This window comes from Mesocricetus auratus, unplaced genomic scaffold (assembly GCF_017639785.1).
Source record: "Mesocricetus auratus isolate SY011 unplaced genomic scaffold, BCM_Maur_2.0 Super-Scaffold_100676, whole genome shotgun sequence".
Lineage (NCBI taxonomy): Eukaryota > Metazoa > Chordata > Mammalia > Rodentia > Cricetidae > Mesocricetus > Mesocricetus auratus.
In genome coordinates, this window is record NW_024429266.1 from 33,311,618 (window position 1) to 33,331,119 (window position 19,502).

General features: G+C 41.5%; 1 protein-coding gene across 3 annotated transcripts in view; it reads left to right on the forward strand.

The window, feature by feature from the left end:
• The window catches only part of Brinp2 (BMP/retinoic acid inducible neural specific 2), a 103,047-nt gene that overhangs the window by 73,784 nt on the left and 9,761 nt on the right, over positions 1–19,502 (forward strand). For all 3 annotated transcript variants that reach the window (XM_040737737.1, XM_040737736.1, XM_005071324.4), the window contains 2 exons: positions 8,450–8,640; positions 9,704–9,912. In XM_040737737.1, coding sequence (XP_040593671.1) covers positions 8,450–8,640; positions 9,704–9,912 — 400 coding nt within the window. The remainder of the gene's footprint in view (positions 1–8,449; positions 8,641–9,703; positions 9,913–19,502) is intronic.

The following is a 19,502-nucleotide window of genomic DNA, read 5'->3' on the forward strand; positions in this document are numbered from 1 at the left end:
GAAAAAAAAAAGAAAGAAACCACACATTCCTGTGAGTTTTCTGAGTTTAAAACTGTGGTCTTGTGAAAAGGATAAAAATGATAGTGTTTTTGTGTGGCAGATTGAACCCTGTGGGGGGGGACATTGGTAGAGACATGAAGAGAAAGCCTTGTGTGGATACTCTTTAGGAAAGTCAATGATGCAGCACTCAGTGGACACTCCTGTGTCTAGCCAGCAAAATTTCAGCTGGCCAGAGAAACATCTACTTTAGAAAAAGGTGAGTTCAGAGAACTCAATATTTACATTTATCCAGAACTGATTGAGGTGTGAGAAATGATCTGAAGGGGCATTCGTTGACAGTTTAAGTAGACTAAGAAGAGTCAGGGAAGATTACAAAATCATTCATGCTTTTGGCTTAATGTCTGTTTATTGTTCCAAAGTTCTTAAATAATTTATTCAGCAACCTATTCTGTGTCTTTCTTTATTTTGAAGGAAACACAGCCATGTATTTTTGTTATGATCATGGTCCATTCCATAGAAACTGCTTGGAAAATGATAGTTTAGTCCCTTGCAATGTAGCAGTACTTTTGAGCATCAAAGTTGGGTGATGTCTCCCAAGAGAGAGGTTACTGAAAATAGACTAGAAGTGACCAAAATGGGAAGGAGCAATAGTGCTTATTATATCATCCCACTTGTGTGGGCTATCTGTGAGCTGCAAGATGGTGCTTGGTGTTAGGCATGCTGATCTCTATGGCTGACTCAAGACTTCCCCCACTTCTTAGGGAGTCCCAGTCCTATTCAGAGATCTGCTGCCTGACTGAGCAGGTGATAATCGGTTGACTGTGCTAGAAACAGCAGTGATTCCCGGAGTCCAACTCAGGAGGAACAAATGGCTCCTAGCACACAGGGGTGCACTGACTCTAGGATAGGATGCTGCTAAACCTGCAGGGGTGCCATAGTGAATGCACACGCAGAGAGCTGTAAGCTCAGAATATGTGGAATGTGACTTTCCAGATGACAACCATATCGGTGACCTTGGTAGTGTGACGAACATATTTTCCCAATAAAAGTTGAAAGATAAAGATTTATTAGAAAACTAGTAGCAGAAAAAAATTGGCTCTTAACATAAAGTCTCAACATAACTACCCAAAGTTTAGACTACTATTTATTATTACTAGATTTCAACTTATATATCTTTCTATCTACGTATCTATCAATCATCTATCTATCCATCTATCTGCCTAAAATCTGCCTACCTTCTGTTACTTATCTGTCATTTATCTACCATCTTTCTATTTGTATATATGTATGCATTATATGTGTATCTATCTATCTATATATATATCATCTATCTATCATCTATCTATTCACCCATCCATTTATCCATCCATCTAGCCATCTATCTGCCTATCATGTATCATCTGCCTATCTTACTTATCTGTTAACTTTCTACCATCTTTATATATATATATGTTTGTATTATGTATGCATCTATCTATCTATCTCCTTACCTACCTACCCACCTATCTATCCAGTATATTCTATTTTTAAATGTCTCTCCCTTAGGACTTCACAGGTAGGAAAACTTCATAATTAATGGCTCTTCATGGGACTGGATCAATGCTCTCAGTTTACAAGCCTGAAAAGTGGTGCTTAAGTGGAAACAGCACCTGGCTGGAAGACCCCAGCTGTGCTCTTTCTGAATCTTTCATCTGCAGATGCTGTGCGACCCTGCAGGGAGGCTCTTGCTGTCAAATTTGTTGTTGACCTTGTGTTACACAGGACACAATGCTGTAGGGTAGTGAAGACTTGGAGATTCCACTTTGTAGCTACAATTTTTGAATTAGTACAACCTGTAGCCATTTAACATTGTCAATAGAGACTCCCTTTGGTATCAAATGCAGAGTTGGCTCAGAGCTGGCACAGTCAAAATCTCTGCTGAAGCTTCTGTGGCTTGAAGTTTGGCATGAGTGTGAATCAACTTTCCCTAACCTCATGTACAATCATCATTGTACAACTGCAAGAGTCAGCCATCATTAATTGGCCATCTGTGTCATTAGTGTGAAGCAGCTTGAGACAAAAATAGTAGTGATAACTTTGGAATCCCCCTCTTTCTTTATATCTAAAAATATCTGAACACATGGCTGTACAAGGTATGTGTGTCTGTTACAACACACTGGATTCCACCTTCCTGTCTGGAATTCAACTTTCTTATATTTTATCTTAGTTGTTATTGATGATTTTATGTTAGTTGACCCTTTGACATTGTTTACTTAGAGGTAGCCCTGATTGCACTAGAGGTAGATGGAAAATACAGTGAGCGTCTATCGATGATAGGCATCTACTGAAGTACCCTTTTGAAATGCCTATGAAATGCACATACCTTTTTCTTGAAGTCTACCTTTGGCTCAACCCCGGAACCATTTCTGCAGTGGCCTCAGCTGTTCTAAAGAACTTTCCATAGGACTACAGTGTTGTTTGAAATGTTTGCTTCCTCGGACTATTTACTGTGTAACAAACACAGTGGGAGAAGATTTTAGGAGAAATGGCTAAATTGAAATGGAGATTTACTTGATGTCTTAATTAAATCAAAGATGATGGCTTAATTGAGGCACAGTGTGTTAATATAATTGATATATAGAAAACATTCTTTTCTTATGGAAAAAAGCCTTGATTATTTTATTACTGGAAAAAAACCTGCTAAATGAAAAATCAGAAATGAGCACTTATTCTTTGACTAGCTTAGGCTGCCTTCCAGTATTGTCTTCTGAGGCTTTAGATGCTGGAAAGAGTCAGCATCTAAATGCACTTATAAAACTTATACTACTACTATCTGGCCTAAACTTCCTTCACAGATGTTGCCCAATTACTTTCTATCAATGAAGGTCCCCAAGACCTAGGAAGAAGCTGATTGGAGTTGAAGTACACACTTTCTTAAAGCCTTGGAGCCTGAGCCTTTGTGATAGTTAGCGCCTAATTCTAAACTGACACCTGTATTTGTCACTATTCCATCAGTATAACAAAACAGCTGCAACTGGGAACTTTATAAAGGGAAGAGGCGAATAGAGTTCACAGTTAGGAGGAGAAAGGGTATGGTGCTGTTGGCAGTTTGCCGCTGGTAAGGAACCTTGTGGCTGCATGGTGAATGGCATCATGTTGGAACAATCAAGGAGGGAGAGATCACTGGAGAAAGCAAGAAGGGACAGTTAAGGGGAAAGAACTCGGAACACTTTTGTATAATAGACTTCCCAGAATACTATCCACAGTCCCATGAGAGCTAGCCTAATCATCCCCCCTCTCACATTCACCCCACCCACCCTGCCTCTTAGAGTTCTCAGTACCTCTTAACATTGCCATAATGACTATCAAGTTAAAAAAAAAATTGATGGGTCCAAGCCGCATCCAAAACATAGCAATGACAGGAGCAGACTTCGTTTTCGTTTGTTTTTCCTGTTTTATAAATGTGGCCCCATTCTATGAATTCTACCTCCAGTGAGCTTCTCTGATCACATGCTTCACATTAAGTCTCCGTCCTTATGCATTATTTGTCCAGCAAACCTCTCTCTTCCTCCTCCTCCCTCCATGCTTCTCCTCTCCAAGTTAGAACATCTCCTTTGCTTTTCTCAGGCAGAGGTACCATATCACAGTGCTCAAACAATGTCCTGTCAAAACTAGCAATATTTCAACTCTGATTCTGCCACCTACTGGCTGTTACCAGCTGGGTAAATTAAAATATCCTGCCTCCATTTCATTATCCACAGGATGAAAGTAATTTTTTTCCTCCTAATAAGGACATTTTATAGATAACCCTTGTAAGAAACTTAGCACAAGGTAAGAATTCATTAAACATTCGTCATTTTTTGTCTGTTTGTTCATAAAATGCTTTCTAAAACAATACCATTCACTTTTCTAGGTAATTTGTTGTTCTGTGTTAGGATTTCCTGAGCACCCATGGAAGTTGGACTCAGTCAGATCTTTGGGATTATTCCCATGATGCTTTGTATATGAACTTGGTTTCCTCTCAAGCTCAATTTCTTCTCCTACAAAGGAGCATCATGAAACCACTTAAATCCAAAGAAAGATTTTGCTGTAGCATAAATGGCATACTACATTGAATATATGTTAAACTCATGTTTTGTGTAGTAATTACAGAAATACCATGCCCTTAGTAATAACATTATTTTTGTTAGAAGACAGCTACCTTTGCAACGGAATTGGAATACCATGAGTGCATACTTCAGGGGCAAAAAAGAAGACAAAATTGTGGAAAGCAGTGAAGTATTGACCTTAGCCACTGGCACTGATATTTAAGCTTGGCCTCTCTCTAATTGTGTGACTCCATCCAAGTTACTCCTTTAACATTTTGGGGTTTCAGTTCTTGCTATTGGCCCAGTGACCCTTGGGGAAGATCACCGTGATATCATTTTACTCAGGTTCTGCTACCAGCTGGGTTATATTCCTTTAGGTAAACTATGACGTCTTTGTCTCATGGTTTTCTTAGTCACAGTGCATGCTGGAAGCCAGGTCAGCTACAAATGAATCATAGATAAGTCAAAGGCTTCCCCAGTCTTAAAAACAGCAAGGCAAGTACTAAGGTGGCAGGACTTCTTTCTCAGATTTATCCTGCTCTGAGCATCATCATCCAGGACACTAAAGAGTGTTTTCTCCCCTTGATTGCTTTCTTCTTTTCTCCTTCCTCCCTTCTTTCTCCCCCTCCCTCCCTCCCCTCTCTCCCCTTTTTTCTCCTCTCTTTTTTTCCATCTTCTCGAGACAGAATCTGACACTGCAGCTTATCCTACCCCAGAATCCATGACAATCCTCCTTCCTCAATGTATATCATAATCTGGAGAAGACTGGCAGATGACACTCAAACTTTCCCTCCATTTCTAACAGAATAAAAGAATAATCCTCTCTGGTAGTGTGACATTAGGCAATCACTTGGCTTTCTGAGTTTCAGTTTCCTCATTGAAGTAAACATTCTTTAGCTATTGACTTGCATTAAACAGAGTTTCCAAGGCTGATGTCAAACTGAGCAAAAGTGCAGAACGCTAAGCATGTTGCTTCTTTGGTCAATCTTTAACACAATGAGTGGTAGAAATTACTAGATTCACCGTAGAGGAATGAAGCCATTGATCACTAACATCTGAGTGGAAGGCACAATGAATGTTTTGCATGCGCTAGGCTTTGAATGTGGGCAGTCACCAGAAGCTGTCCATGTCTGTGACAGTGTATTAGAATCCAGGCAGTATAAAAGGAAAAAGCAAAATAATTTTCTGGCAATGTTTTACTATTTATTTGAGATAGGCTCTAACTATGTAATCCTGACTGGCCTATGTAGACCATACTGGTTGTGGCAATCTTCCTACCTCTACATCCTGAGTATTGAGATTACAGATACATGCCTTCATGCCTGGCTTGATTTATATTTTTTAAATGCACAAAATTATCTCATGTACTTTTATAAACAAAACAGCTTCATATGAAGCACATACATTTTGAGTATTTCATGTCAGATCAATCACTAATTGGTTGTTTCTTCCTAGGTTATTTTCCTATAACTATTTTTTAATCAATTTTCCATTAATTTGAAAAAACTAGTGGATTGGGAAAGCTATGACATAAAAGGCATGGAGAATGTATCCTTCAATTACTTAATAAAACTAGACTGTATATCTACTGTTGTTCTGTTGTAAAAATAGTTAATATGATTCTTCTGTTGGAGATAGTCAATAGCAGGGAAGATAATCCTACCCTGGCAGAGTTCATATTCTAATGGGAGAAGAAGGAGGGAGAATAGATGATATTAGGTGATAATAAATCTAAGGGAATAAATGAGAGAGAGAGTGAGGGTGGGAAGACAACCTTCTGGATGAGATGGTCAGAAAAGGAAAGTGATGGGTTTGAACCATTTTAAGAAATGATGGAAGGTGGAAGAATATCTTCTCTTTATCCTTGAATGTAGGAAGAGAACTGGTCAGAAGTATTAGTTAATGAAGTCTACATGTAGTTCATCCCAAGGCAGAGAGCCGGATTTGATAACCCTAGGGGTTTTCTCTTTATTATATTTTGTTTCTGTTTTTAGTAATCTGGTTTTATGATTCATCAGTGTAATTATCCTCTAGCCAATGAGAGGATACTGGTTCCCATCCAGCCATCTACAAATGAGATCAGGCAACTGTTCTTTACCCTTCACTGGGATTTGGGATAGCAAATGCCTTTGACAAATACCCTGTACTTTAATTAAAGTTTTACATTTCCTGCACAAAAGAAATAACTGATGATCTATTATTATTAACTTGCCTTGTTCGATAAATAAAGCCATACAATGAAAAATGTGAAAGTCTAAGTTGAAACCATGAATTATTAGTCACCATCTTCCTTTGTTCCTAGTGATGTCTGACATATGGTCCTCCTCCATATCTGCACCTCTTGACTTAGATAGGGTTGGGGGAGACTTCCACAGGCTTAGATTATGCATGGATTTTCATTTATTTATTTTTACTTATTTTCTGCAGCTATATCACTGGCACTCCTTGCCTTTGAGCAGAAGGTTAGATCAAGGTTATTCACTTTTTACAATGAGCAGGATTGGGATGAGTGAGGGATCTATGAAGACTGTAAATCTTACTGCTTCCCAAGACAGGAAGGCCGGTTTTTACCAGTGTAATATGGGGTTGGGTGGGGAATGAGAAACTGATTTCTTAGAATTATTTAAATTACTGCTCAAGACAAAGATTCCACCTAGAAGTCTTTCCTCTTTGAGATCCAAATGGGTCAAAGAGGAGCAAATCATGAAGAATAAAATCCTAGATGTGTTTGTAAAGAAACCCAGATATGTTTTTAAACAGGCTGCTTAAAATGTGGTCTTCTTGGTTCCTTTCAGGACCCATTTGATATTTGCACTGAAAGTTGGGAGGTGGGGAGGCAAAGAAAACTGATGTGTTAATTGGAATGAAAATACTCATCTAAAGTTTATCTGGTAATCATGTGTTGTTCATCATAATACAAATGAACTAAACACATAGACCCACACACAAGCAGAAAGGAGAGAGAGACAGAATATGCCAGCCTTACTTAAGAATATTCTAAAGCAGTACGATTTATTACTAGCATTAAATATTGACCTTGGATACATGTCTTTTTAATGTTCCAGGTGATGAAATGGGAATCACACACATAGCATATCTGAGGCTACTAAAGGATTGTGGTCATCCCAAGGGAAGATACATATGTGGTTGAGCTACAAGCTGAGCAAGCAACTTTTTTCCTAGAGCCCTATTTATCTTGAAAGCAAGAACAGCAGGCAACCCATAGTTATTTAGACTTAAGTGTTTGGCAGATGTTTTCTCAAAAAAATGCTAGCTTTTAACCTGATGGTATTTACTAGCAGAACAACTAAAAACTAGGAAAACATGTTATTTATTAGCAAAAATAAAATTCTAAAAATTTATATTCATTATTATATAAACTAGTCAGCTTCCTGATATTTAATGGTACTTCTGATGCAGTTGTAAATGGTGTTTTCTAGTCTGATGTTTTAGTACTGTATAATGAAGTGCCTGGATGTTAAAAGAGCTGCGTATCTCCGTGAACAGATATGTCCAGGATAGCTAATGCATGCTGTTACTGATCATGTGGGGCAAAAAGATCTGTTCAAAATGCAATATAAAATTTTAGATTTCAATGCAGTAGAGTACACATTTATTAATATGGTATCAAACACCATGTTATATAAGTAACTTTTAAGAAACAATCATTTCTTTAGTTTAGTGTGGCCCCAAGCATAAGAGTCCACAATAGCGATGGCACACTGAATGTAGAAGCAAACATGAGAAGGAAACTATCCTGTTGAGCAGATATGAAAGATTTACAAAGTCACAAGCAATGTGCTCTTCTTGTCAAATCTGTTTTGTTCACTACCTATAGTAATTGTCATAAAGCTCATTGATTTGGTTATGTGTTATGTATTTGGTTTATTACTGTTAACATCAAATGCAATATTGGATAGATAACTTTAATCTTTTCAGTTTTAATTTCTGATGTGGTATCAATCGATATGAGCTGCATAAGTAAGTAGGGGAATGTAATTATCTCCAAGGGTATGAAGTGATCTCAGTCCCAAATGTTAAAACATTGTTCTCTCTAGATCCTCCTTCCAGTTTTTAGCAGTGAGCAACTGAAGCTAAGATGGATGACATAACTCATCGGCTGTATGACAGCTGTGGCAGGATCAGTTCTCTGAAAATCACTGCCAGTGCCCAGTCTGTGATTTTTCTGCTTCTCTGTGAGGCATGGCGACTATCTTGGGAAGACACTGAGCTACCACTGTCCAATGGGAAAGTTGGGTGCAGGTCAGCTTTCCAGACTTTGAGAAGGGGACTTGAGGAGAGGAGGCCTCCAGCTGAGGAATCACCTTATCTCTTTCAGTCTTCACACTTCTTGTTCTGAAATACAGTGGATTTCCCTGCAGGGAGTTTGCCCGTTGGAAAGTGAACAACTTGGCCCTGGAAAGGAAAGACTTCTTCAGTTTGCCCCTGCCTCTCGCCCCAGAGTTTGTCCGCAACATCCGCCTCCTCGGACGGAGACCCAACCTGCAACAGGTTACTGAAAACCTCATCAAAAAGTACGGCACTCATTTCTTACTTTCTGCCACTCTCGGAGGTAAGTAGCATCCTCAGCCCCAGCCAACTGGTTGTTCCATTGCTGAAATAGCTTTTACGATCTGTTAATATCATTCTGCCTGCATCTTTTATCCTTTCTGGTGTATCAAAACACAGTGTATTCTCTCTGCACCCAAAACCACCCTAGAACATTTCTATTCTCTTGAAAGTGGCATAAAAACGGGAAAGGGGTATGGGGTCAGGAGGCTGGGGTGGACACATGGGTTTCTACTAAGCATGTACCAGCAGGGGGCGCTCCTACTTTTATTTTGACTAGCCTTTTAACCCAGGGACTTCTCCACTTCTTAATTCTAACTGTGGCTACAAATGTCACATCTATAGGCACAGAAACAGATAGATGTTCGTTGAGTCACTGACCCCCTCCTTTCTCACTGTAAGGACTGGTAACCAGCCAAACCACAATTCCAACAGCATGGTGGATCTCCCTCTGGTAGAATGGGGGTAGGGACTGGGCTATGCAGTGGCGCGGGGACTCTGGACAGAATTACAAGACCTGGCCATACAGAGTTCTCCCAGCTATGGGAAGAAGAAAGCAGAGTTTATCATAACATTTAGTTAAGTGTGCAGTGAACAAAAACGCAGCTCCCCTGGGGTTGAGACCAGCTGCTGGCATGTGGTAGCTGGTGAGTGTTTGATGGAGAGGGACCAGGCAGGGCCTCAAAGCTTTTGCCCTTTCCCTGGAAGCAATAATAGCCATGTGGCTTCTCATAAACAACTTGAGAGGGGAGAATTGTGTCTCCCCCTTGGAGGCAGATTGCCTGCGATGGAGATCAATAGAGGATGTTAAATGGAGACGCTGCTGCGGGGTGAGCTTTGGGAAGCTTTAAGAGCTAGGGAAAGGAGGGCCTTCCAGGCAGGGAGCCCTGTGACCCTGTGCACAGTCTGAGGAGAGAGCTCTCAAAGTGGAAATGATGGGGAGAGGCCCACAGCAGGGGCAGTGTTCTCTCTTAGCTGGGTCTGCCCTGCCAGAGGGCTACAGGTTCTTAATGGCCAGGGATTCTGGAACTGACAACCTCTCTAATGAGCTCATGTTTTTGTTATAGGAGAAGAATCCCTGACCATTTTTGTGGACAAGAGGAAACTGAGCAGAAAGGCAGAAACATCAGGAGGTGCCCCTGTAGTTGGGGGCAGTGGGAACAGCTCTGTTGTGTCCCTGGAAACCCTGCACCAGCTGGCAGCTTCCTACTTCATTGATAGAGAGAGCACACTACGCCGACTGCACCATATCCAGATAGCCACAGGGGCTATTAAGGTAATGGGGAAGCCAAATCCTCTGCTAGCTCCAGGTCAGCCAGGCCACACTGAGCAAAGGGAAACAGTTGCTTTCTGGTGTCGTCTCAACCAGTCCTTACAAATGGTTGCATCATCCACCCTCTGAAGGAACATCTAGCCAGCAGACTGATTAGCTGTTGCCAAAGATAGGTATGACTGCATCCTGGTGGGATTGAACTGCTGAGTGAGAGAAGGTGATTTCACATAGCCATTTAAAGACAAGGTATACATTTTCTAGGGTGCAGGATTGCTAGCATTAGTTAGACTGGTGAGCAAGGGAACTTTAAGGTTTATCCTGAGAGGCTGAGACCTGAAAGAAGACAAGCCTGATCATGTAGAACTGAGGAAGGCTGTTTCCGGTTTTTTTATTTTTTAAAGTCAAATGCTAAGTGCTAAGGCCAAAATTAGGAAGTAACTTAGTGCCCATTGAAGTGCTGAGAAGAGTCCTGTGAGGGCAGAGAGGGAAACAGATACACTATGAAGACATATTACAAGATGAGGTTCTGAAGAAGGCTGGAGTTCGTTGGCATGGCCACAAAAAGGAACGTTAATACAAGGCAAAGGATGCTTTCTAGCAGGATCATGGCAGAATCTCATGATGGCATGCGTGTCTTTAAGGAATCCATAGTGGATGTGACTTTAATAGCTACGCCCTCCACACCACTACTACCACACAACTCTAATTAACCTGGAGAACATTTCTACTAAGAATCCTTTGGATAACAAAAGACTAATAACACTTTTGGGAATACTGGGGTTTTAAAATTCTAGTTATAAAATTAAAATGGTCTACAGACGTCAAATCCACGTTCTACCTTTGTATCATCAGAAAACAGCAAGGGGATTTTGTTTACTCATCAGTTAACTCAGCAAGTATATCTTGAGTGCTCAGCTCATATCAGATACTACATTTCAGATACAAGAAAACAACATAAAAGCCTCTGCACTCATGAAGCTTGTGTTCAAATAGTGGACCTACAAATAAATGCAAAGACAATGTGAAATGGTGGTGTGAGAAATGAAACCAAGTAAGAGGCCAGGGTGTGCTGGGGCTGAAGGAATATCTCTTCACGAGGAGCCTGAGTGAAATGAGTGATTTGTGTGTCTCGAGCAGAAGGACTCCAGAGAGCAAGCACACATGCCTTAAAAGGGGATTGTGTTGAGTATGGCCATGAGTAAAAAGGGAGGAAGTGATGGATTTTTGTTGCAGCTATAGAGGAAATGCAGTTTGCAATAAAGTCTAGGACATAGCATGGGTGTAGTGCCTAAGATGAGATTATAACTATGAGGAAGCAAGGTAAGACAGCAAGTACCTTAGAGGAACTAAAGTTAAATGATTGTACATATGGGAGCAGAAGTCAGTAGGAATGGTACAGGTTTCTGCTGGTAACAGTTGTTCACTGCTGTAAATCCTCAGTGAGCCAAGAAGTATAGTAAGACAATAAATATCAAGCAGGGACAGTGGGGTACAGTGCAGGATGATTCTGGCTTCCAGGAGCCAGAGATAGCTAGATAATAAAGAATTGCAGTGAAGGATCTGCCTCGTGTCCATGCTCAAGAGCATGAGATGTGAGAAAGAAACAGCCACCACTAGAAAAACTACATCCCTGGGGAAGGGAGGCTGTAGTTAAATCAAAACAGGTGAAGTGGACTCTTAAGAAGAGCTTGCCATTATAAGGATGTTGCTGAGGACTAGTCATCGTACAGTGAGCATGATGGAAATTAACTGAAGAAAAGAAAAAGTAACACATCACAGGGGTACAGTGTCTGGAGGGAGCATCCAGGAGAAGAGAATGGGTTTCCATTAACAGAATGAAAAGGTTCATTTATGAAGCTGGTATCTAGTGCACCTCAAAGTGATGGAAAGGGACTCTAAGTAGCCTGGAGAGAGTTTTACCAAGATATTAGAACTTTGTAGAATTTCCCCTCATCCTTCAGTCTCATATGAACTGTGTCACAGCTGGAGAAGAAGCACAAAATTCTTACCAGGAAATGAAAGACAGATATTTTATCAACAGTTCAAAGATCTCATTACCTTCTAGTAGCCCATTCTCTGCACACCCTAACTTAGATTCATTGATCCATCGCTACCATTCCTTCCTACCCCTGAATTCCCATGGGGTCCCCTAATCCAAGTCCTTGTCATCAGGTACCTGATTTCCTTTCATAATGCTTTCGTGCCCTCCTCTCTCAGCTCCTCCGCCTGACTTATACTATGTTGTTACTGTGAACATGAGCATATACTCTAGTGTCCCCTGATTCCATGGTTCTAACTGCACCCAGAGCAAATCTGTGTGCCTGAGAAGGGTGCCAATGTGATGAAACAGAAGGAAAACAGGCTCTATTCCAAGAATCTGTATCCTACCACTGGGAATGAATCGGGTATTGAACAAGTTACCACATTTATATGGACTTCATTTTCCTCTCTCTAAAATCATTAAATAACTAGAAGAGTTTTCAACCTTGAAGAAATTCTGTGATACTTAATAAGAAAATGCACAGATTGCCCAGAGCATAACACAGTTGGAGATTGAAAGGGCTGATTGTTCTTAACAAAACAAAATTATTGACTATCTGCCCCTGCTGTCTTTCTAGTTTCATCTCTCTCTAACCATCCACTTTTTAGCCTCCACTCACGTCATGTAACCTAGGCATACCCAAGCACCAGATGTTATTAGAACACTGTATCTTCTCACGTGTCACTGCCTGGCACTTGCTTTCTATTGTACTCCCAATATCTGACTTTTGCCCCAAGTGTCTCTTCCTTCCCTTATTAGCTCAGTTCAGAAAAGTGACTCCTGTGAAGCTTTTCCTGATTCCTAACATAGCTAAATCTCCTTTTCAATGTTCCAAGCACATCGCTCCATTACTGAGCTTGTTATTTGAACTCTAGGTGCTAGCTGACATGACTATATACACAGGAAACTAAAAGATCCTTGTAGGAGAAACTGGGTCTCACGCAGCTTTCTAGAAGAGTACAGAGCTTGCCACCTTGTGGGTAGTGAGTAAACAAAATGTCAAATAATGAAGGAAGGAACTAGAAAACAAACAAATGAATGAAGTCTGTCCATCTGTCTCTGAACCCACCATTTTTCACGTGTCAGAGAAATCTGCTTAACACACATACATATACCTAGGCATATACTTAGTTGACAGAAATAGCCCTCTATTGAAGGCATTTAAGCATAAAGATGGTTTGTTAAGAGCTCTGTAAGTTCAGGCACTAAATCTATTGCAGACATCTGTAGCTTGGAAAAGGTTGATCAGGCTCTCAGCATACTCCTTTGGATACATGTTTCTATTTTTTAAAAATCCTTGCCTGCTTTATAATCCAATTCTTTTTGTTTGAGAATTATTTTTTCTGTTCATCAGACTTTCCTGAATCCCATGGCTTGGGGTTACAAGAAGCCTCCCTTTTCTGCAGAGCCATCTTCCTTTTTTTATCTGTCATCAGTGCAGAGACCACACCCTCATTCATTGTCAAACCCTAATATCCTAGATATCAAGAATGGGCTTAATTAATTGAGAATGGGCTTAATCCTTAGGTATTAATTAGCTGAATTTTATATCATCAACAATCAGATCCTTTTAATGGAGTGGGTCTTCATTTAATTCTCAGTTATCTTCAGAAAAAGTGACTGGTTCAGAGTTGACTTTCCACTTATACACGCAGTGTTGTTCATAGAGTTGCTGAGATGCATTCCTAGACATATCCCTTATAATGGAGGAGTAAAAGACAGTAAGTATTCAAAGCTGCATCTCTTATAATGCCCGTGGATGGTCCCAAAGCTACAGCCACTGCATGTCTCCTCAGAGAAGGGACCATGATCCCTGGAAACCTTCTTTTGGAACTTGTCCAGGGACATATTGACTGTGAAATAATTAACCAGTTCCCACAGCACCAACTGCCCTGAGGTTTTCTCTGGGAGTACAAATAGGTTCTTTCTATTGGCTACAACTCAGAAAACCATGCATTAAGAGGGATGGTTTCATATTTTCTCCCATCTCCATGCTTCCTGGTATTTAGTGAGGTGTATAGATTTCAAGGGCATTCTGTTAGACTAAGGATCAAAGGGCTGTGTTGGTATCCCTTCTCACAGCTCTGTTCACCAGCTGGGTCTGATCTGCAGAGTTGCTGTCAACAGATTCCACCACTTCACTCTAAATGATTAGTACTTATAGACCTATATGGGATAGTCCAATAGCCAAGATACACCCGCGGCACATCCTTGGAGCTAACAATCCTCTGTGCAGTAGCAGTTGCCGTCTGCCTCCTTCTACTGAGCATGCCTTAGGAGTAGTCTTGCTGGGATCCATCTCATTCATTACTACATCACTGGTTGGGGATGAATGGAGTGAGGTGAGGGCTCTGCTCACCTGCTCTGCCTTCATGAAAGAAACATCCTCTAGCACATTTGTCTGTGTTGTTTCTCTAAGCAAACCTGTGGTGGCTTTTCAGTCTTCCTGAGTAACTTCTTTGCATCAATGAAGAGAAGCAGGTGCCCTGCCCTCTCTGGTTTATTCCTTTGTGGGCCAGTAAACATCACTCTGTGTTGTGAGGCTTGCCCTGATCAGCACACACTTTTAAGATAGGATTTGTCACATTACATTCCGTCTGTTTGCATGCCTGTTTCCCTCCTCCCCACACCCACTGTGACAGTGGGCCTTAAAGCAGAAGGGACTCTACTGCATGTACATCCCTTTACAGCATCTGGCACGTGGCAGGATGTTCAATAAAATGCTTGAGAGCTGAAATCAGGCTACACAGTTTAGAGGGAAACAAACCACGTGGAGCGAGAATACTTGGGATTGGGTTTCAACCCCGATGCCTGCTGTGTCTATGGCCTTGAGGAGTCATTGAACTCCATTTTTCTCCTCCATTATCAGGGTTGCCAACCACTTAACTCACCTATACACAGGACCTTCAACTAATATGACTACTCCTGTTTCTAAAACATTGAAATAATTCCATATCCTTCAGTCCATTTCTTGTGCCCCTAACCATAGTCACTCTTGCCCCCTGGCTCCTCCAGACTATTTTTTGTGACAACCAAAGGGCAAATGCACCTCAGGAATTCTCTGGATGCCTTCTAGATAATAAGGCTGGCATCTCTACCAATTAGCTACTGCCCTTATAGTCTACATGATGATAAAAATAATGATTGCCATCCCTGCCTACTCTACTATCATGTTAGGATTACACCAGATAATTACAATCCTCAGGAAAACTGTACAAAGAATAAATGGTTATATGCATATATATCTGCCTGTAATTTCCTAGAAGGGATCAGCACCATGAAGGAAAGATAGGGCCTTTTTGATAGCTATACTTCACCTCCTTGGTAGAAGGATTTGGAAGGACTTGGTGAGGAGGGATTGAAAAGCCCGTGAGTGGACTGAACAGAGCTGGTCAGAAGCCAGCCAGGGGAGATTTTCTTAGAGCCCATCCTTTAAAAGAAGAAGAAGAAAGGACATGGTAAATCTACAGCATCCTGTGGTCTGCGATTCACTTGGAAGCCTTTTTAAGCACACACACCTTCGCTGTGCTTCCATGCTAAGCCCCATCGTTCACCATTAGAAGCCTATTTTCCTCTGCTGTTAGCATTGCAGGTGTTCCTGCCCCATCCCCCCCCCCCGTAGGGCAGTAGCAATTTAGAAGTGAGAGAGGGGGGAGGAGCATAGGCTCACTGGAATGATGGTTTGCACAGTCTGATATTATGGAAAATTGGACACGCTAATGAACCTGAGATACATCAGGGCTTTCTGAAGGCAGGATGGTCTCTGTCAACAGACCAATTAGCACACAATTATTTTCCCCTTCTGAAAGCTTATCTGAGGCACTTTTTGAAATGTGTATGCCTGAGTGAATTGCACTTTCTGTTACCTCTATAGGCCCTTTTAATAATCTCCCAGAGCTACTGGCCCCTTTACAGAAAGAGCTGCAGGACTGTCTTGGCTTGCCCGTCAGAGACAGGGGCTTTTGTTTCATGGATGGGAGCAGGGCTATACATCAGCGTGTACTATTACTCAAGTTGGTGCTTAACAATGTCTAATGGAGACCCTTTCCAGGCCCCTTTCCTCTTTCTATCTCATTGCCTATCCAGAGAGAAGAGAGATGATATCGGAACAGATTAGAAAAAAAAAATAATTATGACTTTGTTATCTGGTGAAGTATGAGCAAGCCTTCTTCTTGAAGATCTAGCTTGCCACTCTTCCCTCCATCAGGACATGGGTATGACACCAGGGTATCTCCTCTTCATCCTTGTCCTGCATCACAATCAACAAAAAGATGCTCCTCTTCTCAGAAACTGACCTGACTGATTATCTTCTTGTGGAACTGACATTTGGACCAGGAGAGAGAGGAGGGGAGCGAGGAGAGAGAGAGAGGGAGGGAGGGAGGGAGGGAGGGAGGGAGAGAGAGAGAGAGAGAGAGAGAGAGAGAGAGAGAGAGAGAGCCTCAGTATGGGAATTAGAAGATGACCGCCAGCCTCAGTATGGGAAAATGATGGTGGGAAGTAAATGGATTAGTAAATGAGTGCTGGGTAGGCAAAAGCTTGGGAGACAGAGAAAGACCGAGAACACCTCCATTGTGGTTATTCTCTGAGCTGCCCTTCCAGACACACCACAGCTTGTTATCTGTCTGAAGCTAGTTGGTGAGTCACCAGCTCAGGAGTAGGTAGATGGAAAATCCAGAATACAACTTAGTGATATTGTGGTGAACAGCTTACCTTGAGGTAGGAACAAGCTAGTTTTTTCAATACTATAGCATGCCACCCCAACCTGGTGTTCAGCCCAGCCCACTCACAAAGGTTCCACTAAATCGTACTGGTTCTTGGCTCTTCTTATCGGGAGTGCTATGAGAAGAGAAGACTTAGCCTTGAAGTAATTCTGGCTGTGTTTTCCCAGTCTAGTCTGGGAAACCAACTAACCAACCACTTGCTCAGTAAGAATTATTCCATACATAATGTCTACGTAGGAAGAGAGGCTAGCTCAAGAAGATCCACCAGCATACTGGGATTCTGGAAACATTTCCACCAGTCTACAACTGCCATACGGGCAGAAACTGTCACATTCATCTGTGAGGTGATACTGGCTGGATAAAGCAATGCAAGAGTACATTGAATTCATCCTGGTCCCCTAGACTACAACATATATGATATTGAGTTGGTCATTTAACTTGTCTAGACTTGGTTTTCTTAATCTCTGATAGGAAAATAGTGAAAGAAAAGTTGAGGACATGATGACTCCTGGGTATGTTTTAGGAGAAGGTTTATTGTAGATATGAGGAAGAAAACAGCCAGAGGCATCTGGAACATCCCAGACTGAAGTGGCCCAGAAGACTGAACCAGGCCATGGGGAGAGGAGAACTAAGGAAGGGGAGAAAGGTGGTGGGAGAAGCTGAGGACCAAGAGGTCATGAGCAGGCTAAGAGAGCCAAGAGAGTGCATGGACCAGGAGGAACATAGCCACAATGGCTGAATTATGTAAGGAAGAGAAGCTGGGGGAAGTGATATGGAGGCCCTTCCCCTTGTAGGGAGAGGTGTAGTGTAGAGAGCTAGAGGGCGGGGTGAAAAGTGCTGGGAGGAGCCACAGGTACTGAGTGAGACTTTCAAGACCCAACAGATAGTAATACTAACTTCCAGTCATTACAACGTTTTTACACAGTGTGAGCCTTCTGAGGAGAGCAGATCACTAGCACAGTGTGATGCTATCTGAACTCTTCTCTTTAGAATATTGTCTACGAAGTGATAACATTTCAAGGTGGCTTTAGTTCATTTTACTTCCTACGGCCCTTTGACCTGTTTTCTAGGAACTGAAATGACACAGACCTAGAGTCTGAAAGCTCCAACGTTAATTTTAATTAATTAATTAATTTTGGCTCAAGTCTGTGATCTCTGTACTTAGGAGGCTGAGGCAGGAGAATTGTTATAAGGACAGGGTGAGTTACACCATAACTTACAGGTCAGCCTATCAGTAAGACCTTATCTCAAAATCAATAGATCATCAATCATCAATCAATCTTTAAGACTTTTCTGTCTTTCAGATACCACCAGCCCAGCCACTCTACTCTCTGGACTGTGATTTCCTTTTGGGAGAATGGGAGGATTGAGATTTGGTTCTGAGAGCCCTGGGAACATTTTGTTTCACTGGGACAAAAGTTGGAGAGTCACCCTGCTCCTGGTGTGGTTGTGATCCTGTTCTTCATTTGGACTGCATCCGGCTAGCTCACAGATGCTGTGCATGATGCTGCTTCTTACTTCTTTCCTGGAGCCACTAAACTGTCACAAGTTCGCTTGAATACCTACTCACTTTTCAAGGATGATTTAGGCTCCCAGTATCAGCTCTGACTCCCTTCCCAGTGCTTGTGGTATCATCCTATCTCCCACATGACAACTCTATTCTCTTTATATTCTAAGCCTAGGTAACTAAGAGTCCCTCAGTGATGTCTCCTCCATTTTGGGTTCCTTAAAGAGCCAGACATGTACCTATGTACTTTGGAATCTGAGTTGTAGATCCCAGTGCCTTTCTTTTTTGAAGTTTTCTTCTTGCAACACATTTATTTCCCATAACTCCTCTAATGTCTACTTTCTAATTAGCTTTAAAGGCAAGCATCAGTGGTGTTTCCTCTGCTCTTTTTGTTTTCCCTCTGCCTAGGGATGTGCTTCCTGTGACACATCCTTTGGGCGCAACTTGGATGTCTACCCTCATTTGTAATCTACCTGCCTCCTTGAATGACTCATTAAATAGCTTATATATCATTGTGCCTACATTCCTGAAAAGACTAGAATGCATTACTCATACATTCTCAGGTTCACTGCTAACTTGTGATATTGCAGCAAGCAAAATAAGTATGAGCATACCTCTGTAGAGACTCTAGCACGGGAACCAGGTGAGAACCAAATCCTCTCAGGAAAGGATGCAAAACGGCAGCCCATGTGCCTGCTGTAAAGCACAGGTGCAAAGAGCTACAAGAAGAGGTCAGCAATACCAAGTAGAATCCAGAAAAGCTCCAGAAAGGCACTCCATGAATGTTTGATGAATTGTGTGGGATTGAACAGGGGCTGCTCAATAAATACTTGATTGGTTGATGGATTGTTGGCAAGGACTTTGGAGCTCCTGAGAAGAAAGGGCCTCCATTCCCCATCATTCTTATTGCATACTTATTTCAGTGAATTTCTAGCTTCCCATTTTTCATCTTACACTTTAAACATCAGGGAAAACTGATGGGCCAACTTTATAATATTTTAAAAGATGGTGTTTGGAATATTACATAGCTGTAAGAGTTTATTTAATACACTTACTAAAATATGCAATAATACCATAGCTGATTTTTTCTAAGGACATTTCGATGTTGAGGTGGACTTAAAATGTTTAATTCTAACAATAATATTCATAACTACTCATATTTCTATTACTAGTGCTCTTCACCTTCAGGAGCTCCAGAACCTGTGAGCACCTCATCAAGTGGATACAACTGGCTCACTGACAAGTTAACAGGACCATCTCTGGCCCCTTATCTCCTTCCAGTTGGCAGACACCAACTTGAAGGTCTCACTGCATATCCAACTTA